The 23,846-nt window shown below is 47.9% G+C and overlaps 4 protein-coding genes across 4 annotated transcripts; 2 read left to right on the top strand and 2 right to left on the bottom strand.

The window, feature by feature from the left end:
* Positions 1 to 268: 268 nt before the first annotated feature.
* On the top strand, positions 269 to 2,067 carry EV420DRAFT_1653434 (uncharacterized protein; the record flags this gene model as incomplete). Its single annotated transcript, XM_060478743.1, has 5 exons — positions 269 to 630; positions 682 to 886; positions 941 to 1,045; positions 1,106 to 1,717; positions 1,792 to 2,067. The coding sequence occupies 5 exons, from the start codon at positions 269 to 271 to the stop codon at positions 2,065 to 2,067; spliced, it is 1,560 nt and encodes a 519-aa protein (XP_060321915.1).
* A 502-nt stretch (positions 2,068 to 2,569) lies between these two features.
* Positions 2,570 to 3,333, bottom strand: EV420DRAFT_1217721 (uncharacterized protein; the record flags this gene model as incomplete). The annotated part of the gene is made up of 4 exons (XM_060466426.1): positions 2,570 to 2,664; positions 2,718 to 2,976; positions 3,026 to 3,070; positions 3,121 to 3,333. Coding segments are annotated over 4 exons (612 nt in total), but the record flags the coding sequence as incomplete, so codon positions are not given.
* A 617-nt stretch (positions 3,334 to 3,950) lies between these two features.
* Positions 3,951 to 5,973, bottom strand: EV420DRAFT_1653432 (uncharacterized protein; the record flags this gene model as incomplete). Its single annotated transcript, XM_060478742.1, has 11 exons — positions 3,951 to 4,054; positions 4,111 to 4,185; positions 4,233 to 4,304; positions 4,360 to 4,618; positions 4,671 to 5,126; positions 5,182 to 5,290; positions 5,351 to 5,460; positions 5,509 to 5,741; positions 5,792 to 5,804; positions 5,867 to 5,896; positions 5,950 to 5,973. 11 exons carry the CDS (start codon positions 5,971 to 5,973, stop codon positions 3,951 to 3,953), a joined length of 1,485 nt encoding a protein of 494 aa, XP_060321913.1.
* A 4,003-nt stretch (positions 5,974 to 9,976) lies between these two features.
* On the top strand, positions 9,977 to 11,780 carry EV420DRAFT_1653431 (uncharacterized protein; the record flags this gene model as incomplete). The annotated part of the gene is made up of 3 exons (XM_060478741.1): positions 9,977 to 10,055; positions 10,108 to 11,064; positions 11,116 to 11,780. 3 exons carry the CDS (start codon positions 9,977 to 9,979, stop codon positions 11,778 to 11,780), a joined length of 1,701 nt encoding a protein of 566 aa, XP_060321912.1.
* Positions 11,781 to 23,846: the final 12,066 nt, after the last annotated feature.

Here is a 23,846-nt window from a genome sequence, read left to right as displayed (position 1 = left end):
CCCTCCCTCTTCCTTGCACCTATTATTTTCTCTTGCACCCATTATTTTTGCTCGCTAGCTCCTATTACTAATATCTGAGACCTTTCCTTGCAGTTCCGGTGGAAAGGACAGTACTACCACCACCTCCAACATACCAGACCTTGCTGCTGGTCTTGCAGTACTCGGCGCCTTCGTTGTTTTTGTATCCGTGGTCATCCTCATTGTCCACCTCAAGCTCAGGAGTCTTCGACACCGACGTGCTGAACCCATTGGGCTAGCTAGACTCGCGATGAACGACGCAGCACAGGAACCACCATCCATGCCTCTGCCCAGGCCAGTGGGATCACCTCCTTCGGCGATAATCAACATGGCCCCAGATGAAGAAGCCAAATACGCCTTTCCTATGGGCCCGGACCAGAATGGGGACTTTGGGGTTGAGGACATCGACTTGTACATCCACCCTCTTTATACCTATACCGATATCCTGCTTACCCATGTTCTGACATTTTCTAGGTCCATGAGTTCAAATACGAGTACAGGCTTCCAAGAATTATGCCGGCAATTCCATCTCCCCCGCTATGGCTCCAAAGCCGAGCGACGGGAGCGACTCATCCACTTCAGCAAAGGTGGAATGGAGAAATGGAGATCTAGGTGCGTCAATAAGTGTTCATGATATTCTTTCAGTAGCTTATTGCCCTCCAGCTTGCTTCTCCCAGCGCAGATTTCTCACAAAGGCGTTCGAAGTGGTGGTATCACGAAAGTGAAGGCAAGAAAGCCAACTCAACGACGTGCACGCCTCCTCAACGCAAATGCAAGCCAGCCATTGAATACCTCTCCAGTGGGATTTTCCATTCAACGCTCGAAGGACACTTGGACTCAGGCTGAGGTTGACGGGATCATACCATGGGTTCGCTCCCTATCCTATGTATTAATGACACAACTTTTCTAACAAGTTTCTCAGTGTCATCGCGTGCTGGCGAAGATTGCCAATGCTCTGCCGCGAGTCCCGCGCCACACCCATCTGCCCGAGCGGAGGGTAAACAACATGCCTTATAGAAAACCCTCAGTAAGTCCCTTGCTGTCATTCTGCTCTGATTCTGCTCTGACAATTGATGAATTCTTGCAGGACTCAGATCTGCTCAACAACCGGCTCTTTGCCGAGCGTGTTGCTGCCATTGTCGAGGCCTGGCTGGCTGCCCATGCATCATCGACTGACGTTACTACGGCCTCATTTTCTCCATGTCCCTCAGTTGACTTTGACACCACTAGCCTGGGGCTTACAGCTCATTCTGTCAACATTGTTGATGATGTGGATCGGCCTGATTTGCCCACCATACCATTCAAAGATCTTACCCTTGAGTCAGCTGCTCTGCCCTCCATGTCTCCGCCTCCCCAGGTGATGGCCTGTCCACCTCTGACTGAACCCCTTGGCACTGCAGCTTCTGATGCCACGTCCAGCAGCTCCAAATTATGTGTTTTACTGTTTGCTGATGGTAGTCGCTTATGTTTCAATCAAAGTGAAGTTCCACCTACGACACCATTCCGATATGCATCAGATATCCAAAAGCTTATTGCCAGCTGGGATGATGGCAGCCCCGAGTGGAATCCTCCTAGTGATCACCTGATAGCGATCCGTGGACATGACATTCCTGTCAGACTCTGGAAGGAATTGTACTGTTACAACAGGACAACAGGGGATGAATGGAAACGACTGAAGAATGAGTGGACTAATTGGCAGGTACATTGTTTTCTAGATGCAATTTGTCTCGCTTGCTTATCCCTGATTTCCCTGGCTATTCAGTATTTATGAAGGCCTATCAGGCTCTCACACCAGACGTGTTCTGGGCTAAGTACTCAGATACTCGTGGTCAAAGGCTCTCATATTCTCGAATCTCTACTCTCCTTCTTGCTGACCGAAAGCAGGCTGATAAAGAATTAGCCACAAAAGCAAAGGCTGAGTATGGTGACAGGTTCGAACATGAGTTTCGCCACATAAAGAAGAAGGAGAAGGTTTGGGTTGTTATGAAAAAAGATTGTGATATTGCACGTCATTACAGGAAGAAGATGGCGAATGCGAAGAGGGATTGACAACGAGAACAATAATTACAATTTTCACTAGTACTTTTTTGGACAAATAACTACGTTATTGGTGATACCTAAGCACATGGGCATGTCCGACCACAAGTCCAGCATTGAATGGTTACTTGACGGTCAAGCTTGAAGAATTCATCTCGTCGAAGCATTGGATTATCGTTCCAAGAGATAAGGTATTTAATGATGGTCAAGTGGGAAAATTCAGTGCTCCAGCCACCCCACTCGCATATTTGGCGAAGTGACCAACAAAGATCGACAGAGAGCCACTGACAGCCCCCGCGGCGAAACGAGTGCATGCCATAAGCATAGGGTGCTATGCCTAGGTCCCATAGATTGTTGCGGAAGAGTTCGAGAAATGCTTCCACGGTCTGACGGGGATCAAGAATAAGTACATCAAGTCTAATGATAGGGAAATGAAGTACCTCACCATATGGGTATTCTTCGCAACAATCGGTCTATCTCTTTTATCCATCCTGCGGAACAGATAACCGTGTAGAATGTTTGAGGCACTGACCCATTCTGCGAGTGCTCTAACAGGGCATAGGTGCGCCATATGTTCTGGGAGCTCTCGGAGTATGAATGGTGGTATCTCTGTGCAGAAGTCAGCATTACAACAAAAGTCCCAGTGCGCTAGATAAACTCACTGCCATATGGGTTTGTCTTACGGAATGGCAAAGTGACTGACACGCAAGCTGTACCGTCCAATTCATCATCATAGAAACGTAGATCGTGAACCTGTATTTTCAGCGCCTCGTCAATGCGAAGTAGGCACGTAAACGCAACAAGATAGACCGCTTGGAGGAGACGGCGCATATTTCCTCCACACCAGTTAGCAGCAGATAACTTGGTATTATCCCAGTTCTCAGGCCGGCGATTGAAGTCGTACAGCCGCAGAAGATCGTCCTTAGAAAAATTTATGAGCCGAGGAACACGAGTCGAAGAAATGACCTACGGGACCAATGGCCCGAGCACTGGTTGGAGTTTCTCCTTTAGCTACCTGGAAAGCTCGTCAGACAGGTAATAGTAGTTTCTCTCATTGTCCATTACCTTGCGTTTTTGTAAACCAACCATGTAGCATGAAACCAGTTGTGAGATCGAGGGATTTCCGGAGGTGTTTTCCCTGTTCCAAGCAACATTATCTCTATCACCGGCTGTCCGAAAGCCATATGTGGTACCTGCCCAAAGCTTCTGCACGTGTGAGTAGGTCCTTTGAACGTCCTTCGGCCCTTTATCAACCCCATGCATATCACAGTCATCGCATCTTAATTAAATGAATGTTAGATGATCGTTGCGAATTGCAAGGGATATACATACTTGCTCATAATAAATCCGACAATATAATAATCGATCTTTGGATCAAGCACCTTTTGCTTGAAGATGTCAGTGCCAGGTTGGATGAACCTGCTCTTGAACGAGAAATTCGTTGAACTGTCTCATGACACTGAAAAGATAAAGTCAATCAGCGGGATAGAGAAGAGAAGTAAACAAGCCTGGCTATACCCTTCATAAGCGTCCGCCAGTGCCTTCTTGGACGCCTTTCGATGCCTCTCAGATGACAGTAAGAAAATCATTGTCCTCAACAGACACACTCGCATCCATTTGTACATCACCATCATCGTCATGATTGAAAGAATCGCCGCAGGTTTCTTGCTCCCCTTCAATGTCGTCCTCAATTTCAGTTTGATCCGGATAATCAGCTCGAGACTTGTCAAGAATTCTGCAAATCCCTTTGGCATTTGTAATATCATTGCCGTTGTCCATGTTCTTGGTTGCAGCAGTCATCGCAATATACAGAGGGAGAGACAGAAAGTGAGGAAACGAAAGTACATGGTTTATATATGACAAATAGGAGTAGCACCCCTGTTTAAGCGCCTTCATCATCCTGTACAAAGCTCTAAGATCTCCCCAGATTCCAGATAGTGAATCTGGATGTGATACGTCGGGGACGCTGCTCGACGGTGGCGTTTTTTCACTGACATTTCTAGAAGATAGCTTGAGGTTACTCATTTCCAAGACATCAACTCAGGCAATTCTTACCTGTCGCCCTCTCATCCTCATCGCTAGAGATATTGATAACCTCAACAGAGCGAGCTCGTTGCCCTGCGGGAGTTTCTATAGCACATGAGTTATACATTCCTGACTCAAACTGTGAGTCTCACCTCGCCGGTGTTCGCTCTCTTCTCTGACTTTAGTATCCACCCGTTTAGACTGCTGTGGTGGCAATGTCGGCCCTGGCAGTTTCCATTCTTCTTCCCTTTTCTTTGTTGCGCGAGTTTTGACGTTTACGTTTCTTCGCAGCGTTGGATGTTGGATGCTCCACATCATCTAAGATGTTTGGCCGTGCATGGAGCGCTAGTACACGGGAAAGCCATACGCGAGCTTCGCGTTTCTCTAGCCACTGCTCAAGGGAGTTCTGGGTGATATCAGTGTCGTATACCCCATCAATTGATGAAGTGATCTGAGTGATAACTGCATGGGGAATGACAAGGGAGACGAAAATCTCGGAGTCTGATCGTTCACGTTGATTTGCAGCGGATGGAACAAACTTTGGAAATGATAGCAGAAGAGGACAATGACATATCACTCTCCTGCATAACACCTCGTCGCTTATGCAAGTCCTGAAGCAGCTCACGGATTGCCAGTCCTGGAAAAACATGATCGCAAAAATTCTGGACAATACCCATCGAATGTCCCCAGATGAATAATTCCTCGCATAGCCGTGCAAGTTTGGGAATGTCGGGTGGGCATGGTACTGGAGCAGCAGGTAGAGTGAACGAGCCAGTTGACTGTGATGTCAATGGTTGAATATATTGGATCAGGACTGAAACTTTTGGAAAATCCAGAGGGATGCGCGAAGCCAGTGCACGACGTCGGGAATGAAGACGGCCAGCTCCTTGGGAGTCCAACATTGCATAGAGGTCCTGGCACCACATGGAAGCAATAGCGGGGTAATTTTCAACTGTAGATGCTTTGAGGGCCTCAAAGAGTCGTTCACCGATGCCGGTTAGGGTGATGTCAACAGCAGTCTGGATTCCACACCCTTGAATCCCATCCTATTGCATGATGCATGTGTAAGAACAAGTTCACCGATGATTTCAAATGACTTACATCATAATCTCCTCCTGCAAGTAATGCAATCATTATGAGCTCATTTGGAGAAAACTGTGCCCCCTTTTCATATACTTTAATCATGTACTTGGAGTCGCTTTCATCAGTACTAATATGTTCCATTCAATAATGACATTGATAGAGTGAGGAAGATACTACCCACATTCACATCACTCGTTGAGCACCAAATACCATTGTATCGAAGTCTTCCGACATCACGACATCGATCCGGTCATTGTTTGAGAGCAGTGCTAGCTCAGCCTCAGCTTCGCCAGGAGCCTAAGTCCTTTATGAGAGAGGAAACAGGACAAAGATAGATCAACGTACATCCCAATAGGGGAACCCGAATCCTTCGAGCAGTCGCTTGAAGTCCGCAGTTAACCAGTCGCTTGTCTTGGTTATATTCTTTTTACGCTTATTCAGAGGACGCTTTGGACCGTCGAAAACAAATATGGGCGACACTGGAAGGTGAAAAAGGCATCCCAAACACTTGAACAATGACTGCTTGCGCTGGACTCTTCGTTTGTCCATAATGGTACTTCGCAGCAAACATCCATCCGCTATAAAGATTAGTCAGTCTCAACATGGATGATATGCACGTGTTAAATACCTGGCATCGACACCTATGCATGGGCCCGAGTTGTGAAGCGTACCGGTCGAAATGTTTTGAGCAGGACCATTCAACTAACGACATAGAGTCTGCTGGATTTAATAACTGTGAAAAACATGAGTAACATTGAATACCTAGACCACTACAGATGAACGTACATCCCAACCACCTTTAACACCCATGGTGGTAAGAGCCGAGGATACAATAGGAGGTGTTTCATATCGTGTTGAGATTTTAAGATACAGAATATCTGCATTCGAGTCTCTATTCTGCACTCAAGCCGCCTCTCTCTCAGCGGGATAGCATGGTTGCATCTACCTGGACCATCTTTCTCATTACTGAATCTCTAAGTATGCCATAAGTCAACAAGTACAAGGAACAAGTCCCTCAGTAGTGCTGGAAGATGGTGTTTGAGTCGAGGTGACGGTCTGGATGCGACAATCACTGATCAAGCATGGAGGTTGTCAGCCTAACTGGCCATAGCTTTGCGACTGGCAGTACTATTGGTGAGAACTGTACGCATTGGCAGTGAGCGCCTCCTGCAGCTTGGAAGGTGCAAGAGTAGAAATGTCACGGTGAATGGTGTTGTATATTGAAACCCAACAAAGGAATCCGAAGCAAGCGTCAAGATGCTCCGTTAAGAGACATGGCTTTGATCCAGTGCAAAGGTGTACATGTCGGTGAACAGACTGTCTCCATTGTACCAGCCAAAATCCGGAGGGCATTTCCTTGTCTGCCCACCCTATAGTACTCCATTTCAACTGCACGTCTTAAGTATTCTGCTAGAGCATGCTCCCCCTAGAGATGTGATGGGAGGCTCATAGTCATGACTGCACACGCACATACGGAAGCACCAGCACCAGTGAGAAGAGTTGCTGCGAATGAAGCGATGATAGTTCTTGTATGTAAAATAAAGCACGAGAAGTGTGCAGAGGTAGGTGAAGACGAGGTGTATCAAGAGATAAGCATTTGCATTCATCACTGTCATGTTCATGAGAGAAGAGCAGAGAAAGAAGAGAGGAACTAAGGAAAGGTTGATCAGGAAGAAGGGGCATCAAGATGGCTAGATTGAATGTGACTCTGAATGGACTATGTGACCAGAGGTTAGTTGATGGAGTATTTGCATGTAAAGGGCCTGAATTAGATGATGCAGCAGAGAGTGGTCGTCGAAAGGGTTTGAACTCGGAGGTCTTGGCATTTAGCAGGCATGATGATGACAACGGCAAGGTTGGTAGGCTGGTTGTGAACTGGTCATGAGTACAAGTCACCTGGGCTTGTGAAAGAACAGGCAACGATGAAGGCAAATAGTCACTGCCGCATGCCAGGCCAACGGCAAGTGAAGCAAGTGGAGTGCTAAAATGGGTACAAGAAATGCCAGCAGTCGTCATACTCAAATGGAGAGGTTGGTGTCGCTCGGAATTTGGTGACTTGATGCTCGAGGGAAGGTACGGGAAGTGTTGATGCAAAGAGGGGATGCTGTACTGAGAGGGTAAGGATGCGAACGCTACTCAGCTTGCAAAAGCACTCACTTAGGATCTCCGTGGGGCCTTCCTTGCACACATATACCTCGATTTCCATCATCAGCAACGTATCCTTGCCACTATACCACTCCCCAAGGGAAAACACGTCGTCTCAAGGCCTGACGGATGATCAAGTCAAGATTGAGGCAATTATAGGCTACGCCCATTATATAATCTGCACCACATGAGGACGAAGCCAGATACGGTTCTGCTCTTCATCTGCTTCTCCAGGAACGACTTGAAGCATCAGAAAGTTTCCCCGTTACTTGACAGCAAAGAACCGTAAGGGCCAGCCTGCGTGAAAGACTTTCAGAGCAGGCAAAGCCTGGTCATCGTGCTGGTCACAGGGTCCAACAGCATATAAATGCTGGTTCAGAATGATATCGGGGCATTCAGAGGGGGATACAGTACTCAAAGCACGAAAGGAGCCTGGGTAATGAACTAGAACCAGTGCGGGCTGAGAATTCCATGACAGTCATTTCCAGAGACTACTCATCTCATTGTCGATGAGCATGACACCACCAAGGATGGGAGTCTACACGCATCTCGCACCAATGCTTTATACTCTAGCAGCTCCCTGCTGCATCCACAGCAAGCCACTCAGCCGCCGAAACTATGACCAAAAGCTTGCGACATGGCTATATCCATCACATCTGATCCCAACCTCAATATGACTATCACGTTGGTTGGAACAATGAAGGCCAGGAGAAGTTTCCTTACTCACTGGGCTGGGAAAAGAGGAGATTGTTGTGTCAGAACAATGCCAACAACCAACATGGCGCATATACAGAACCCGCCTTCTGGTCCGATGGTTCGTGGTTGGACCAATCCTTACATGCCTCTTACCACACCCATGACGTCTGCTGTTCTTCCTTGCATCTGATATGGCGATGAGTGATAAAGCCTGCACTGACTCTCTTCGAAAAGCCAGCACAATAATAACACTCTGGTAGAGAAGAGCTCAGGAATGTGTATACACATATTCAAATATATCTTGGAGTATGTCACGAGGAACCCTACGAATGGGAGCAAGAAGCCCATCTGATGTTTGGATGCAATCAATGAGAGATTGTCAAACACCTTCAAGCTTCCCTAAAGCAAATCTCATCCGGAAAATTTCAGCATCGTAGTCAAAAACTTGTTCTTGCCAATGTATGATGGTGTTTGAACAGAGATCTGCCTCTGCTTCGCTGATCCGCCCTCTGTAGCGCAGGTACCTGTTGACATCAACAGGAGAGCAGGGAACTTGAGCATCCATGGAGTGGCCACAGTTATTGCAGAGCATTATGCTGGGTGCCATGATGACAGCCTGGATACAGGCATAGAAAAGGTCAGCGGTCAGGTTGAATTAATCCAAGGAGACACTTACGGTACTAGTTGTTATGAGCAGCTTCCGACGTTTGAGACTAAGTTGAGCTGACCTGAAGAACAAATGCTTGCGAATACCAGGGCATCGTTGGCGGGAGAGAGAGCTGAAGTCGATCAATTCTGGTGGAGGGTGGAACACTGTAGGAAGAAATTAAGAGTGGGTGCACCATCAACAATGAGAGGGAACTTATGCATATGGACATCTTCAATGCCCACCCAGAATCAGCTAGCACAAACACCATAATTCCTCCCTTTAGTATGGGTTTGCTCACCGTTATGGGACCACAGGAAGGGGAAGGTGAGAGGCTGAAATTGATAGCCCTCTTGGCATTCTTGAATGGGCCTTGTAAGGTGAATCAGACGATGGATTAGCAAAAGGACATGCAAATAAGCTACTCACCACTGCCTATTAGTCCAGCGTCGAGGAAAAACCACCATCTGGCTATTCCACATGTGAGAACATGCTCCAAGAGAAAAAAAGAACAGACTGACAGCCTGCAATGAGACTAAAAAAGATAAGTATGCGTTGACCCGGTCAAGAGGTTATACAGACTCAGTCTAATTGAAGGGTACATTGACAACATTTGCAAAACAAGAGGCGTCCAAGAAGTCCAGGGTCTTGATATCTCCAGGAGATTATCATGAGGTAAGGAACAAGTCGATGAAAGACTCATGGGGAGTAGATAGAATAAAGAGGATGGACCCAGCAAAAGATGCTAAGGACCATGACCGACGTAGCTCGTCAAGTCCAAATATCTGCCGACGAAAGACGTCAAGCAGAATGGCCAACCCGTTAGGATCAAGCCAGTCAAGGGAGGGTGTGGTGCCAGTAGTGGTGGGAGGCAGAGGCAGAGCAGATAATCGATAAGAGATCTGCTTTGTCATCATCCAAAATGGATTATTTATTTATTTACTTTTTTGGACTCGGCATTTCACTAACTTCCAAAATGGGTGCTAAGTCCCACATACTCTGAAGATTGTTCACCCTCACCACTACACGTCTTGTCGCCTTCTACTCGCCTCTTTCGGTTGACACAATTGTGTCACTGACCTTGCTTGACGTCTTTCGTTGGCAATAATTTCTTCTGTGACTGATGCAAACATGTCATCATATCCATTTGACGTTTTTCATCGGTGGTGTCTACCAGGGAACATGTATACGCTGAGTATCCTGGCTGCCATTTACACAGTCACTCTGTGTCTAGCTCCAGCAATCATACGTATGTGTTTTGACCTGTTCTTTTCTGTGACAACCACTGTGTTTGGAATTAACTCTGAACTTCCATAGATATTTTCGATGCTGCCTCCTGATCTTACACCCTCAAAAATTCGTTCTAACCCAGCTATTCTGTTGCACAATGGTGCAGCAAACACATGTATGCTTGACCTCCATTCGCCTATTCCATTTTCTAAGTCTTTATCCTCCAGCTTTGGGACCTTTTGATGGTAAATGGGGTACAGTCTTCGACAACATCGACTGCTTCATCATCACCCCCAATGCTGGGATGATTTGCATGCCTCCTATGGGAACCAATCGTGAAGTCTATATGCGAGCCAACTATCGGTATGGTCACGATGACCCATTACAATGGCCGCAAGCTTATGTGGAACAATTTCCGCATCTCGCCTGCATTCGTCGGATCGAACCAGATCCTAGTGACATCTTTCACCCGCTTTACCGTAGTCTCACCAACTATGACTTCGTCGAATGTGATCCATCAGCAATTGTGGAGGGAGTAGGTTGCCTGTGCAGGCCAACATTTCTGAAGCTGCAGAAAGCATGTCACATCATCATAGAGTCCATGGATACTGTCAAAGCAAATGAGAGTGTGATACGCAGTATGCGTGGACACTTGAGCATGATTGAGCATCTTCTTGAGCGACTCCATGCTCTCCCTACCTCGTTTTCACATGTCTGTCTGACGTTTGCAGAGACGCAGCGTGTTGCCCAGGAGTTACGAGCCTTTGTCGAGTATATGACCGTCTTCAAACCCCTTATGGATGCCCCTGAACATGATGCGCCATCTCTCCCTGTGGATGAGGATCTAATGGGCACGTTCTGCAATGATGCAACTGTTGTTCAACGGTTTTTCAAAGCCAGCATTCCTGTTTGGCGTATCATTCTCATGAAGGATCTTGGTGGTACTCGGATCGACGCACTGTTCCCGTTTGTAACGTCGCCAATCACAGAGGAGCCCTGTCGTCTAAGGCTTCCTTCCATGTTTGTTGGCTCTTTGAGGGATCCAAAGAAGTACCTCAAGATACAAGAATTTGTGATGCACTCTCTACAATGGATAGATCCTTTCGCCCTTGCATCCCCAATTATACTCAGTCGCAACGATATCCCCTTGGCCAAGGCTACATTGTCTTCGCGATTTTCTCCTTGTATGTATCCCTGTCTTATCCTCAAGTTATAACATCTGAATTATATTTAAGATAATAAAAAAAACACTCGGCCTCAGCCTAAACGCCTATTGGACCCCCAACACCTGCTCCTTCCTCCGTTAGTGGAACCATGGCGTCTTGCGCTGCTAGCTGTTGATGCGGATCCTGTGCACTGCCACTCTTGTGCTCGTCCAGCTCTCTCCAATCCCTCAGCCAATCCTCGGGAGAATCAATATGCCTTTCCCCAACCAGACATCATTGCGACCTTGAATACTGAGGAGAAGGTGGACTCATTTCTTGTCTCATGGCTTCGTCTCCACACACCATTGTACACTCGTCTCACTGAGACTGAGTGTGTTCTGCCAAACCTTTATCATCAGGAGTGGCACACAGTCTTAGCATTAGGGTTTCTTCATATGGCAAGCGAGCCAAGCGGACAGACAAACAAGGCTACAAAACAATGCCAAGAGGTTAGTAGAATGATGGATGGCTACCTCGATGATTTTCCTCTACGCGCAGATAATGACGCCTCCACAGCCTTCTGGAAAGGAAAGGCATATGAGTCACTCACAGATGAGGAACGTCATGAAATTTGTTGGGAGCTCACCGAAGTCAATTTTCATTGTGAGTTCAGGGCACTGCATTGTCAAGCAACTGTGAATTCAGGGCAAATCACAGAAGTATTCGAACTAAGCCAGTGTTTTCCATATGGCTGACATTTACCCGGACAAATTGATATCAGATGTGCAAATTATAGAGTGGCCCATCATCTGTGGCTAGAGCGTGCACCATGCATCTTTGCAATGAAGAGAGCTATGAGAGCATGGCAAGGGCATCCAGCATCCTTGGACGTTGTCAAGCCTTCCGGATGGACAGAAGAGGAATTCCTGGGCCTTGAAAAATTGATTGCTTCTTACTATGCAGATATCTTCTTCCTGTACTTTGGACGTGCACCTGTTCTTTCTCACCAGTTGACACACAAGACTTCGGATGTGTATATCCCTGAATGTCGACCCTGAGTAGCAACGACATGGTCAGGTATTTATTTGGATGCAGAGGAGTTACTGTGATTGAGCATGAATAGGGATTTTTTGACATCTTGTTGTATTCCTTTGTACAATATCATTACACATTACATTTCCCATGCTGGAGAGAAGGTGTGCACCAGATCTATCAGATGAATCTCAGTGATGTGATATGGAGTGTTTACACAATCTATGACAACTACTGACAGTAGACGAAGCTAGGACAGTTGGGATGGAAATGGACAGAGTACTACGGGTCGAAAAAACCCTGGCGGCGCAGTATATGTACACCCAAAGACCGGATAATAATTTCTCGCTGCTGTTCTGTAAGATCATTTATTCAAGTTAAGACCACAATGCATTATAATTACTGTTCTACATTGTACATACTGTTATAGATTTCTTTCCTCTGCACTGCACTGCACACATGAGCGCAATCTACAGTCCCCCGCCTGTAGCAACAGCGGCAATAGACCCGGCTGAGGTATATTGAGTAAGAATGCTGGACTCACAAGGATAAAGGGACAAAGGACAATCGGCACATAACAGGGCACTTACCATACCATCTCATGAGAATGAGCCGAATGTCATTTTTCAGGCTCTAGTCAACTTCCAAGGATTTTTGGCAGGGAATCAAGTGCATTCGAAACATGCAGAAGCATGAAAAAAGATGGTCAGGTTACGGACTGAAAAGACATTCAAGTCAGGCCTAGCAAAGGGGTACAAGGTACGGCATGAGGCACGCATGCCTACGGTCACAAGGATAAACCTGCAAGGGTGAAATTAAATTCTTCTTTTCTCTGACATGCATTCTTTTGGGTGGTTAATGCCTACTGTCTACATAAATGCAGTGATTCGCGTCTCGTCTCATCTCAAGCTCTTCTCTACACTCTCTCAACCCTCTCCCCTTTTTTTATTCTAACAAAGCAATCTCTCCTTTTTTTTGTTCCAACAAAGCAAGCATGGCGCCTGCCTTGTTGTTCTCATTCTCCCTTCTGGCAAGGGGAACAATGACTTTGTGAGTCTGTTCTGTTCTGCCCCTCCTTCCTTTCCTCCCTTCCTTCAAAATGCATGTTCTATTTATTATATTATATTATACACATAAATACCTGGCCTACCTACGCCTCCTCCTCCCCGATCGACCGATACCCTTCACCTGCGTAGTCGCTGCCTTATTTGCTTTGGCTCACCCATTTATGCCGTCCGTTTTCTCTTCCATGGGTCCAGATCGAAGACTCATGAGCACAGGGTTGTGGCTGTCCCTGTCACCTGTCACATGGGTGACCATACCGTCTTTATACCTGATGTAGCACTGCTTATATACTACAGAGACAGGTACAGAATAAATATAAATAGATTCTTTAGGGGTAATATTGGTAAGGATGTCTTGGCTAGTCACGAAATATGGTGAATAATCATGCAATAGTTGGCCTAGCCTGTTCTTTCTGTTGGATAGCAGGTCGAGGGACTCCACTATTGGGTTGTTTCCGCACCCTTTGCCCAGTGGTGCTCCACTAGTGATACGGCTATACTAATAGTCAGGTAACCGTGCCTGTAGCAACTGCTTGATCGTGATCAGGGTGCAGCCTGGCTATACTAGTGCCAATTGTATGAGATCTGTATCACACTAGCCGGATCTGAGCTAAGGGTTATGCCTTTACTGGTTCATTTCTAAGTCCTTTCAGAAGTGCTCACGTGACTAGTCATCCTGACTTAGGCATTCATGCCTAGATCAGTCCACTAGCGACTGAATAGTCGAGATCTGTGTGGGTTCTTACTTCTTGTTTGGGCACTAGCAGCTGTATTCTTTACTAGTGACCATATTTTACTAAGTCATACTAGCTTTGGAGGTGCTAGTCCAGTTGGCTGGTAGGGCTGACCCACTAGTGGTATCATTCCTAAGTCCTGACTCAACTAGTAGCATGCTAACTTGACTATCAGTCTGAAGTCTCAACTATAGCCCTTGATATACGACTAGTATAGGATAGACATGCAATAGTATTGTTATAAAATCGCAAAATCTAGGTGTGAACGTGTAGACAGCATATCAATGTATGAGGCCGACCCCACGTTCTTCCCTGACTTATGAGTGGCTGGTGGTAGTGACCCCCTGCTAAGTAAAATTCTTGATAAACTGGCTGATCACCCTCAGTTTACTGTCAAGGACGGCCTGGTTTGGACCCAGAATCTGAGAAAGGAATGAGTACTGTGTGTACCGAAAGGTACCACATCCTCATGGTCACTATGAGGTGAAATTGCGGAGCAGGCTCATATGGTAGTCGGCCACTATGGCCCTCAATGCACAGCAGACTATATACGTTGCTGGTTTTGGTGGCCTGGTATATTCCCTATGGCAGAGAAGTTCTGCAATACCTGTGAGGTGTGCATGTGCTCTAAAGGATTGTATGCCCCACCATCTGGCAAACTCCACTCTTTACCTATCCTGTCATGACTGTGGCAGTTGATAGCCATGGACTTCCTTGGCCCATTCCCAGAAACAGATGGATTCAACTACCTCTGGGTAGTCATTTGCCACCTTATGGGCCATGCACACCTGATTCCCATGAACACTAAAATGACGGCGACTGAGTTATTGTTTGTATACCTTAAAGAAAGCATCAGGCACCATGGACTTCCTGAGTCCATAGTGTCTGATCATGATTCTAAGTTCACATCGGTATGGTGGAAGGAGTTACATCGACTAATGGGAATGAAACTATTGATGTCAACGTCGTTCCACCCCCAAACAGATGGGGCAACTGAGTGTCTCAACCGTTCCATTGGCCAGATTTTCTGGGCCTCTATTCGATCTGATCAACGAGATTGGTTGATCAAGGTGCCCATGATTGAGTTTGCCCTCAACTCAAGCATGAGTTCAACCACCGGATTCACACTGTTTGAACTCACTAGCGGACATATGCCCTGCATGATGTGGAAGGTGCCAGATCCCTTGGGATTTACCCCTGGGATTAGGGCCTTTGCAGCCATGGCTTGTCAGTCTCTGGCCAAAGCTCACGATGCCATCATCACAAGCCATGTCTTCCAGGCTCACCACACTAACAAACACTGGGGAAAGGAACCCATCATTGCAGTGGGAGACCACGTCTTCCTCTCCACCAAGAACCTTAACCTTCCTAAGGACTGTGCATCGAAGCTCTTACCAAAATTTGTGGGCCCTTATGCTGTGTTGGAAGCATGCCCAAAGACATCAAACTACAAACTGGACCTCCCTGAGGATTTGAGGAAGCACTGTATACACAATGTATTCCATGTGTCCCTGCTACGACCGTATGTTGAAAGTGATGCCCTGCTCTTTCCTGACAGGACATCACCTGAACTGTATGATTTTGGTGCCCCTCCTGATGGTGAAGAGGTGGTTCAAGGCATAGAAGGCCATTACTGGCAGAATGATAAATTGTTCATTATAGTCTGATGAGCTATGGGTGACACCATGGCAGAACCCACACAGACCATATAGGACGTGAAGTTCTTGGACAACTACCTTGAGCTTATGAATGTCCATCATTGGAAAGACCTCCCTAGGATATTGGCACCACCCACCTTTTCGCTCGGCAAGCCCATCATGCCAGTGTCTGCTCCTAAACACAGACCGGGCCAACCTCGCCGGCGCTTATAATGTGTTGTGGGTGTGTGGGTGCACATGTGGCATGTGCAGGTTACCTAAACCCCAGGTGATCTTGATCAAAAATTTTTTTCTTTTCTTAACGTTCTACTGCCATGTCTCGCCAGCCTGACAGCTACAAGTTTGGCACCTTCGGCCCTGTTGGTGGTATCATGGGTGTTGCCCATGGTACCATCAATCCGAGCTTGATTTTTGGTGGGGGGAGGGAGCTCTGCTACCAACGCTGATGCCATTGACCCTGCTGTCCACCCTGTCAATCAAAATACGATTCCAATTCCCCCGCATCAAATGCAGGGTCCATTTGCTCAGGGACAGGGACCTACCATGTACAACATGGGGCCTCCCTTTCCACAAAATACTCAGTCCAACCAACATGTAATACATGTCGGAGATGTCGCTCATGGCATTTGGCGCTATGATCAGCTGACACTGTCATGAAGCCACTCAGAGTGTGAACTGTGTCGAGCCTATTGGCACCACATCTTGGATGCTGAATATGATCAAGTACCTTCTTTCATGGAAGCATGCACTCAGGTTTCCTCTCCAAACAAAGGAGGGAAGCAAGAGCAAGAGCTACAAGATGAGATCACCAGGTTATGCTCTGAAAATGCACGACTACAAGAGGAACGCGATGCAAGTACTGCTAAAAACCAGCATTGGGCTGAATCTGTGCAGGAATGCAAGATTGAGATTCACCACCTTTGTGACGAGCTTCAGTCCTATGGACTGCCTTCCCAATCACTTCAAAAGGGCACATGAACAAGGAGAGTCTCCTCCACCACAAAGGATTCACACTGAGAGGAGGTACTGTCTCAGCCCTTCCAACTCATCTAGGACCAATAACCCAAGGGTAAACTGACTCTCTCTCCCAGCCTTACCTTCCATGGTTTCTCAATGCAGTAATGACGCCATGGAAGTGGATGATGTTGGCCCCCAACCAGCACCATCCACCTTCCATAGCCTGACTGGGCCTCATGCTTTTATCCCGTATGAAGGCCCTCTGAACAAGTCGAAGGGAGGATTGTTTGGCTCACACCAAGACATGCCTCCTTGCTACTATGATTCAGATAGCAACAACTACTCAGATGACAAACAGTGGGATGAGGACATCAGGAAAGCCCTCCAAAAGTTCTCTCATGCTAATAGGAATAGTCCCAAATCACTCACCAGTGGTTGGGATTACTACCAAAAGTATCAACCCATGTCCAAATCGGCATTCCGCGCGCTTGACCCCAACAAGAAGGACTTACCTCCTCCTACTGGGAAACTCTGTCATGTCGAACCTCACCTCCCAATTACAGCTGATGAAGCTGAACAGATTATCACCCTAGTCAAAGCATCCCCAGATGCATTCCTCACTTACAGGTGGAAACACATTGTTTCTGACCTTCAGACAAGAACCCGGCTTTGTGCCAATAGCTGGACTAGAGGCTCTGTACTTACAGTTATTTACCGGTCAATGAAACAGCAAAACTGGATATTTACTGTAGGTTCCAATTGGTTGGGAATTTTGACTAGGTTTGAATGTAAGAATGTGTAATACTATACAACAATAAGATACAGTAAAAAAAAGATGCTCAAAGGTGCGAGTACAAGTCTGTTTTCACAGCATTATCGTGGTGTGGGTATTCTAGGCTATTTTGAGTCATTGAAACAGTCCAGCCCATGTACCCAAACCTCATTAGTCAGCTACTCGGAATCGCTCGAGTGCTATAGAAAAGTGTTAGGATCGTGCCAATAGGATTGCAGCGGTAAGTGCACGTAGCGGAATGCCACGGGATGCATTGGGCATAGGCGAAGCTATTAGCAACGTCACCCCTGAGCCGAAGCCCTAAGATGGATACGGACGGAAGTCCGCAGAGTGGCAGGGACGAGGTAAGAGATAAGTCCAACGGATCGGAGTTCCACGGACTGGAGAACGAGAGTTAGACTTAGAGTTAGGGAGAGGGAGATTGGGCTGAACCAAGTTGATATTCGAACTGAGTATCTACAGTGTAATTCTAAGGCTTATATACTAGTTAGGAGTCTGATCTAGTTCCTACTCGGAGTGGTCTACATTCTAGGGTTGTCGGAGGATGTATTCTACCGGTCGGTAGCTGATGGGGTTCGATGACATGTTCGCTACCGATGTCGGGCTATTGATAAATTAATATGGAGAAGTGAAATATAAAGTGGAATATGAAATGGAATATGAAATAGAAACTGGGAATCGGAATCCGTAGGCTTCCAGGCTGTGGCTTGTTGGGTTGAGTGGAAGTCGGGTTTCCGTCGGCATGCTCGTTACAGTATCCCCCCCTTAGCGTTCTTGCCCTCAAGGACACAGATCCCGATGGCCGAGTGTGTCGGCATGGAATTTTTTCTGGTTGGTCACGTGAGTTTTCAACTCTTGACCTGTAACCACCACCATCTCCGTGTCTTTCCCTAACTCCGTCGTCAACATTTGCTATGTCTTCTAACGTTGAGTATCATTTGTCCGTAACTCCCGAGCCCTATGAGCCCACCCCGACACCTGACAATCTTCGCCCGGACAAACTAGAAGTTTTCTTTGATGAGCGGGACGCCATGGAAAAAGCGAGGGAGGACGCCGCGGAGGCCCATGAAGCCTGGAAGGCGCAAAAGCTGAAGGAGGAGAAGAAACAGGCCCAGGAGTTGGAGCGGCGGGAGAAGAAGTTGGCACGGGAGAAGCGGGTTGCCGAAGCCAAGGCGAAAAAGGAGCAGGAGGAGCGGGAGGCCACGGAGAGGAAGCGACAAGAGGAAGAGGCGGAGGCGAAGCGATTGGAAGAAGAGGCAAGGGCTTTGGAGGAGAGGAAAACCGCAGAGAAGTTAGTGGATGAGGCCAAGGCCAAGGCGTTGGAGGCTCGGAAGGCCACGGAGGCCGAGAAGGAGCAGGCAAAGGAGAAGGAAGGTGGCAGTGGGGGGAGCAAGGTTGGTAGCGGGTCCAACAGGGATGACGAGCGGGAGAAGGACCCAAAGGGGAAGGCGTTGAAAAAGTTGGTAAAGCAGAGGAAGGATAGGAAGGGTAAGGGTAAGGCGACGGATTCGGAGGCTGCAGGGAATTCAAAGAAGAGGAAGGCCAAGTCCAGTGTGGTGGTATTGAGTGGAGAGGAGGAAGTCGCAGGGCCGTCGGGGCGGCCGTTGAAGAAGTTGAAAACCGAGCCTGAGATGCAGGCGGATGACGAGGAATATAAGGATAATGGTAGGCTTCCCCACGGGTTCCGACTATTTTGCTGACTTGGTGCATAGAGCATTGTGGTCATTGCAAGGCAGACAACGTAAAATGTTTCATTCACCGCAGGCATACTTGCGAACAGTGCAAATTAAAGAAGAACAAGTGTGTGTTTCCACAAGGTGAAGGTTCGGGATCCACGGGGTCCAGTGAGGTCATCGACCTCCTACAAAAACTTTGCGACAAGATGGACGATTTCCAGGAAGGCTTGGAAAGGGTAGAGGGAAAGGTGGATTTCCTCGGAAGCCGTGTCGATGACTTGGTCGACGATTTTCATGAGGGTGATGCTCCGGAATGGCCATCGGATTTCGTCGAGGAGGAGTTTAGGGAGGAATGGGTGGCGTCTGAGGTCGAGCTAGGAAACCTCAAGAACGTGAATTCAGAGGCCCTACGGATCGCGATGCGTATGCGACTTGACAAGGACGTTGCCCAGTTGTGGAATGCCCATGTCATGGGTACCGAAACTCTCGATGCCGCGGATCCCTTTGAGGTCACCAACATGCAAGTTTGGTACAGCTGCCTTGGGAAAGACGGTCTTCGATTGGCCATCAAACATCGCGACCATTTCTTGGACACAAGGGACAAGTTCTATGCGCTCGGAGGCCGTTGGATTGAGTGGGCATTGTGGAAGAGGTATTTGGAGGATGCGGATGAGTTTTTGGTAGAGGATTCCGAAGGGGAATTGGATCCCGAGGAGAAGACGAGGGATGAGATGTGCCTGGGCACGGGTGCCATCAGCGTTCCGGCACTGGATGAGCTGGAGCTTATTGTTATGAGTGATGAGGAGCAGGAAGGAAGTGGAGGGGAAGATAGGGTGGACGAGGATGTGGTGATGGGAGAGTTGGTGCATGCGGAATCCTAGGCGCTCTTCTTGGACTTGTATATATTTTTTGGATGTTGTCTTGTACACGGATTTTGAAAGCGCAGGCCCCGGTGGGCATAACTATATATATCTTGGCTTGTAGGCTTGAGTGAGTAAGAGGGAGAAGGAAAGCAAGAAATAGGCGTCCGATGGGATCTGTTCCCAATTAGGAAGGTAATTTGCAATAGTTTTCCAGGATTTGATTTGAAATTCGAGGAGCAGGAACCGTAGGGAGCCGATAAGTTATGAGTAGGTCAAGAAGCAATGGGCGAGGGTTTGAGGGAGACTTTGTGGATGGTGACTTTGGATAGCGGTCCTGGCTTGTCTGGGTAACGTTGGTGGAAGTCTTTGATATATTCGTCCACGGAGAATTCTGTAGCGGGGATCCAGGCAAACTCTTCATCGGTACCTTCATAACCCAACCATTGGACTCAGTATAGGAGTGGACAGCGGAACCGACGGTCGAGTTTAGAGTCGAGGATTTGAGAGATCTCATACTGTTCTTCACTGTCGACTTCAACTGGAGGTGGTGGAGGTTGGGTATGGTTAGGGATAGTATTGGTCTCCACGGGTTCAAGTTGGGAGACATGGAACACAGGGTGAATGGAGCGGAGGTCCGACGGGAGTTTGAGAGTGAAGGAATGGGATCCTGGCTGAGCGATGATATCGAATGGTCCTAGGAATTTTTCGGCAAATTTCGCAGTAGGGCAAGTAGTTCTGATATGTTTGGAACTGAGGTAGACTTTGTCACCTACTTTAAAGTCAGGGGCCGGGGACCGCCGCTTGTCCGCTTGTAATTTGTAACGGGACTGAGCAAAAGTGATTTCATCTCGAAGGAATTGGTGGAACTCATTGAGGTTAACGATGAAGTCACGGGCCCGAGCAGAGGCGATGTCGCGTTCAGGATGTACAGTGATATTGGGATGATAGCCTTTGTTAGCAAAGAATAGAGAGATTCCGGTGGAAGCATTGGGAGCATTGTTGTAAGCAAACTCGGCAATGGGTAGTAAGGTATCCCAATTGTCTTGTTGATAGGAGCAGTAGATGCGGATGTACTGTTCCAGAGTTTGGTTAGCGCGTTCAGTTTGTCCGTCGGCCTCCGGGTGATATCCGGAAGTGAAGTGAAGCTCCATATCCAAGGCTTTGGCAAGAGCGCGAGTGAACTGGGAGACAAATTCGGAGCCGCGGTCAGAGGTTATATGATTGGGGACGCCATGTTTAGCGAACACATGGTTAACGAATAACCAAGCGAGCTCTTCGGAGTTGATGGTATCGTGAGTAGGAATGAAAATTGCTTGCTTACTTGCGCAGTTGACCACTACAAGGATAGCAGTGAATCCGTTGGAATCCGGTAATTGTTCGATGAAGTCCATGGAGATGGAATCCCACAGGTGTTCTGTGTTAGCCACTAACTCTAATCGACTTAGATCGTACTAAGTTCGCTACTCGCACTTCGGTAGACGATACTCAGCAAGTCAAAGGCGACGCAAGTCAACGGGACAGATAGTCACGAAGAAAGGAGCTTTAAGATAGGTAGATTAAACCTTAGCCGAAGCTGGGGTTTAGTCCAGCTGAGGCTCTACTTAAGTACACGTTGGAACAGACTAAAAATAGTACTGCGAGAACATCCGATCAGAACCGCAGTCCCGCAGCAGCATAGCGTAAGCGTAAATGCGTAAGAAAAGAAAAAGAAAAGAATAAATCGTAACATTACCCCCTCTCTAAGACTCGTTCGTCCCGAATGAGTCATCGCTCTCTTCTTCATCCTGTGCCGACTCGGTATAAAGGGATGGAACGTCAACATCATCGTTGTCATCATCTTCGGAGTCGAATTCCCAGTTTTCATAGACTCGCTGTAAGTTGGCGAGATTTAGTTCGGAGTCCTCGTCGTCCGACGCTTCTTCTATGATGGGTGTTCCGTCGGCCTCTTCTGCGGTAACTTCTCGCATCTCTACTGAAGATTGTACATCCGAATGCCTTGGGTTTGTGCATTCGGAGGAAGAAACTGTGTCCACGTCTGTGACACATGGAGTGTCCGGGTCATGGTAGGGCGTCTTAGCTTCCGGAGGTATCTTGTCGTCTTTTCCGACCGTCCTTCCATGTTTGTTAACCTCCCAGTGGATCCTTTGAAGGTGGGCTTCGTACTCGTTGACGAGTTCTTCTGCGTTCGCCATGTCCGAGCGTTTGACCCAGGAGTTCTCCTCTCTTGGATAACCCTTCCATTTAACCAAGTACTCTGTTATTGCGCGGCGAGTCCGTCCACGACCTATGACTTTGTCGCGTTGCTCTACGATCTCCTCAATTTCGTACTCTTCTTCATCGTCGATCAACTCTGGAGGTGGACGTTCAGGACGTGGTTGGTTCGAAAAGGCAGGGGTCACGTAAGGGGTTAGAAGGGTTTCATTGAATCGATTGTGAATCCTCCACTTGACTGGTAGCTTTAGCTCATAAGCTGAGGCTCCCTTTTTCGCGGTGATAATGAAGGGGCCAACACGGCGATCCCCAAGCTTCTTGGTTGGCCTAGGGAGATGAAGGTTGGTCGCGTCGAGCCATACCTTATCCCCTGGTTGATACTCCACGGCCCGGTCTTTATGCTTGTCGTAAGCCTTTTTCATCGAGTCCGCTGCCTTTTCCAGGGATCTTTTGGTCTCCACCTGCGCCTTCTCGATTTCTGATACCAGTTTCGTCGCCGCTGGGACTACCGTCGGTTTCTGTGAGGTAGTAATAACTTGTCCATCCCTTCCAAACACTACTTTATACGGGGAGTACCCAGTAGATGAGTGTCGACGATTATTGTGGGTGAAGGCGGCTAACGGTAGCCAGTCACTCCAATCATTCTGCCGGTCATTGACGAACATCTTCAGGTATTTTTCAATCTCCTGATTGACCCTTTCTGTCTGCCCGTCCGTTTGGGGGTGGTACGCAGTAGAAGGATTTCCTTCGACGTGAATAAGAGCGTAGAATTCTTTCATGAATTTGGAGACGAAAACTGAGCCGCGGTCCGAGATGACTTTCTCTGGCATTACCCCGTAGGGCACATAGACGTGGTCGCGTAATATCTTGGCGAAGCCGAGAGAAGTAAGTTCCTCCGTGCATGCAATGGGAATGATGGTTTTGGAGAAACGGTCGACAATTACTAGGATGGAGTCGAACCCCTTGGAACCGGGCAACTTGGTAATCATGTCCACCGAAATGTGGGTCCAGGGACGGACCGGGATCTCGTTAGGGTGCAACGGGGCTTTCCTTGGACGACGGTCCGCCTTAGTTCGCTGGCAAACGTTGCATCCTCTCACATAGGCTTCTACATCTCGCCGCATCCTCGGCCACCAGTAGTCTCGGAGTACTAACTCCTTGGTCTTCTCGATACCTGGATGTCCGGCTGTGACATGATCGTGTTTGAGGGCTATGATCTGGCCCCGAAGGTCGTGGTTTACTGGTACGTAGATTCGTCCGTCATACCACAATAGATCTTGGTCGCGAGAGACCCCTTTCTCGTGGTTCAGGGAGTCCGAGATCCCTCGGTCCCAACGACGGGGGTCGTGAGTTGCTGCCTTGATCCGCTCATGTAGTTCCTCGGTCGTGGGCATGATAAGAGCCCTGAAGTGCTCTGCCTTGAGTACCACCACATCTCGATTATCTTCCTTTCCCTGGTCGTGATCCGCCCTTCTGGATAGCAAGTCCGCTTTTCGGTTTTGGGCCCCGGGCTTGTGGTGTAGTGTGAACTGGTACTCCGCGAGTTCAGTAACCCACCGGGCTTGCCTTCGGTTGAGTTTCTGGGGCTTGCGGAAGTATTGGAGGTTGGAGTGATCCGTCCAGATTTCGAAATCCTCCCTGGCCCCCATGAGGTATTGACGCCATTCTTCCAGGGCGATCATAATGGCCAGGAGTTCCTTATCGTAGATTTCATAGTTACGTTCAGTAACCGAAAGGGCTTTGGAGATAAAGGCGACGGGTCGCCATTTTTCGTCTTGCCATTGTGACAGGACGGCTCCCACCGCCCCCTCACTCGAATCTGCCTCCACCCGG

The sequence above is a fragment of the Desarmillaria tabescens genome (genome assembly GCF_030435595.1).
Source record: "Desarmillaria tabescens strain CCBAS 213 chromosome Unknown EV420scaffold_160, whole genome shotgun sequence".
Lineage (NCBI taxonomy): Eukaryota > Fungi > Basidiomycota > Agaricomycetes > Agaricales > Physalacriaceae > Desarmillaria > Desarmillaria tabescens.
Note: the sequence above shows the minus strand (reverse complement) of the source record. Positions and strands in the feature narration are given on the sequence as shown.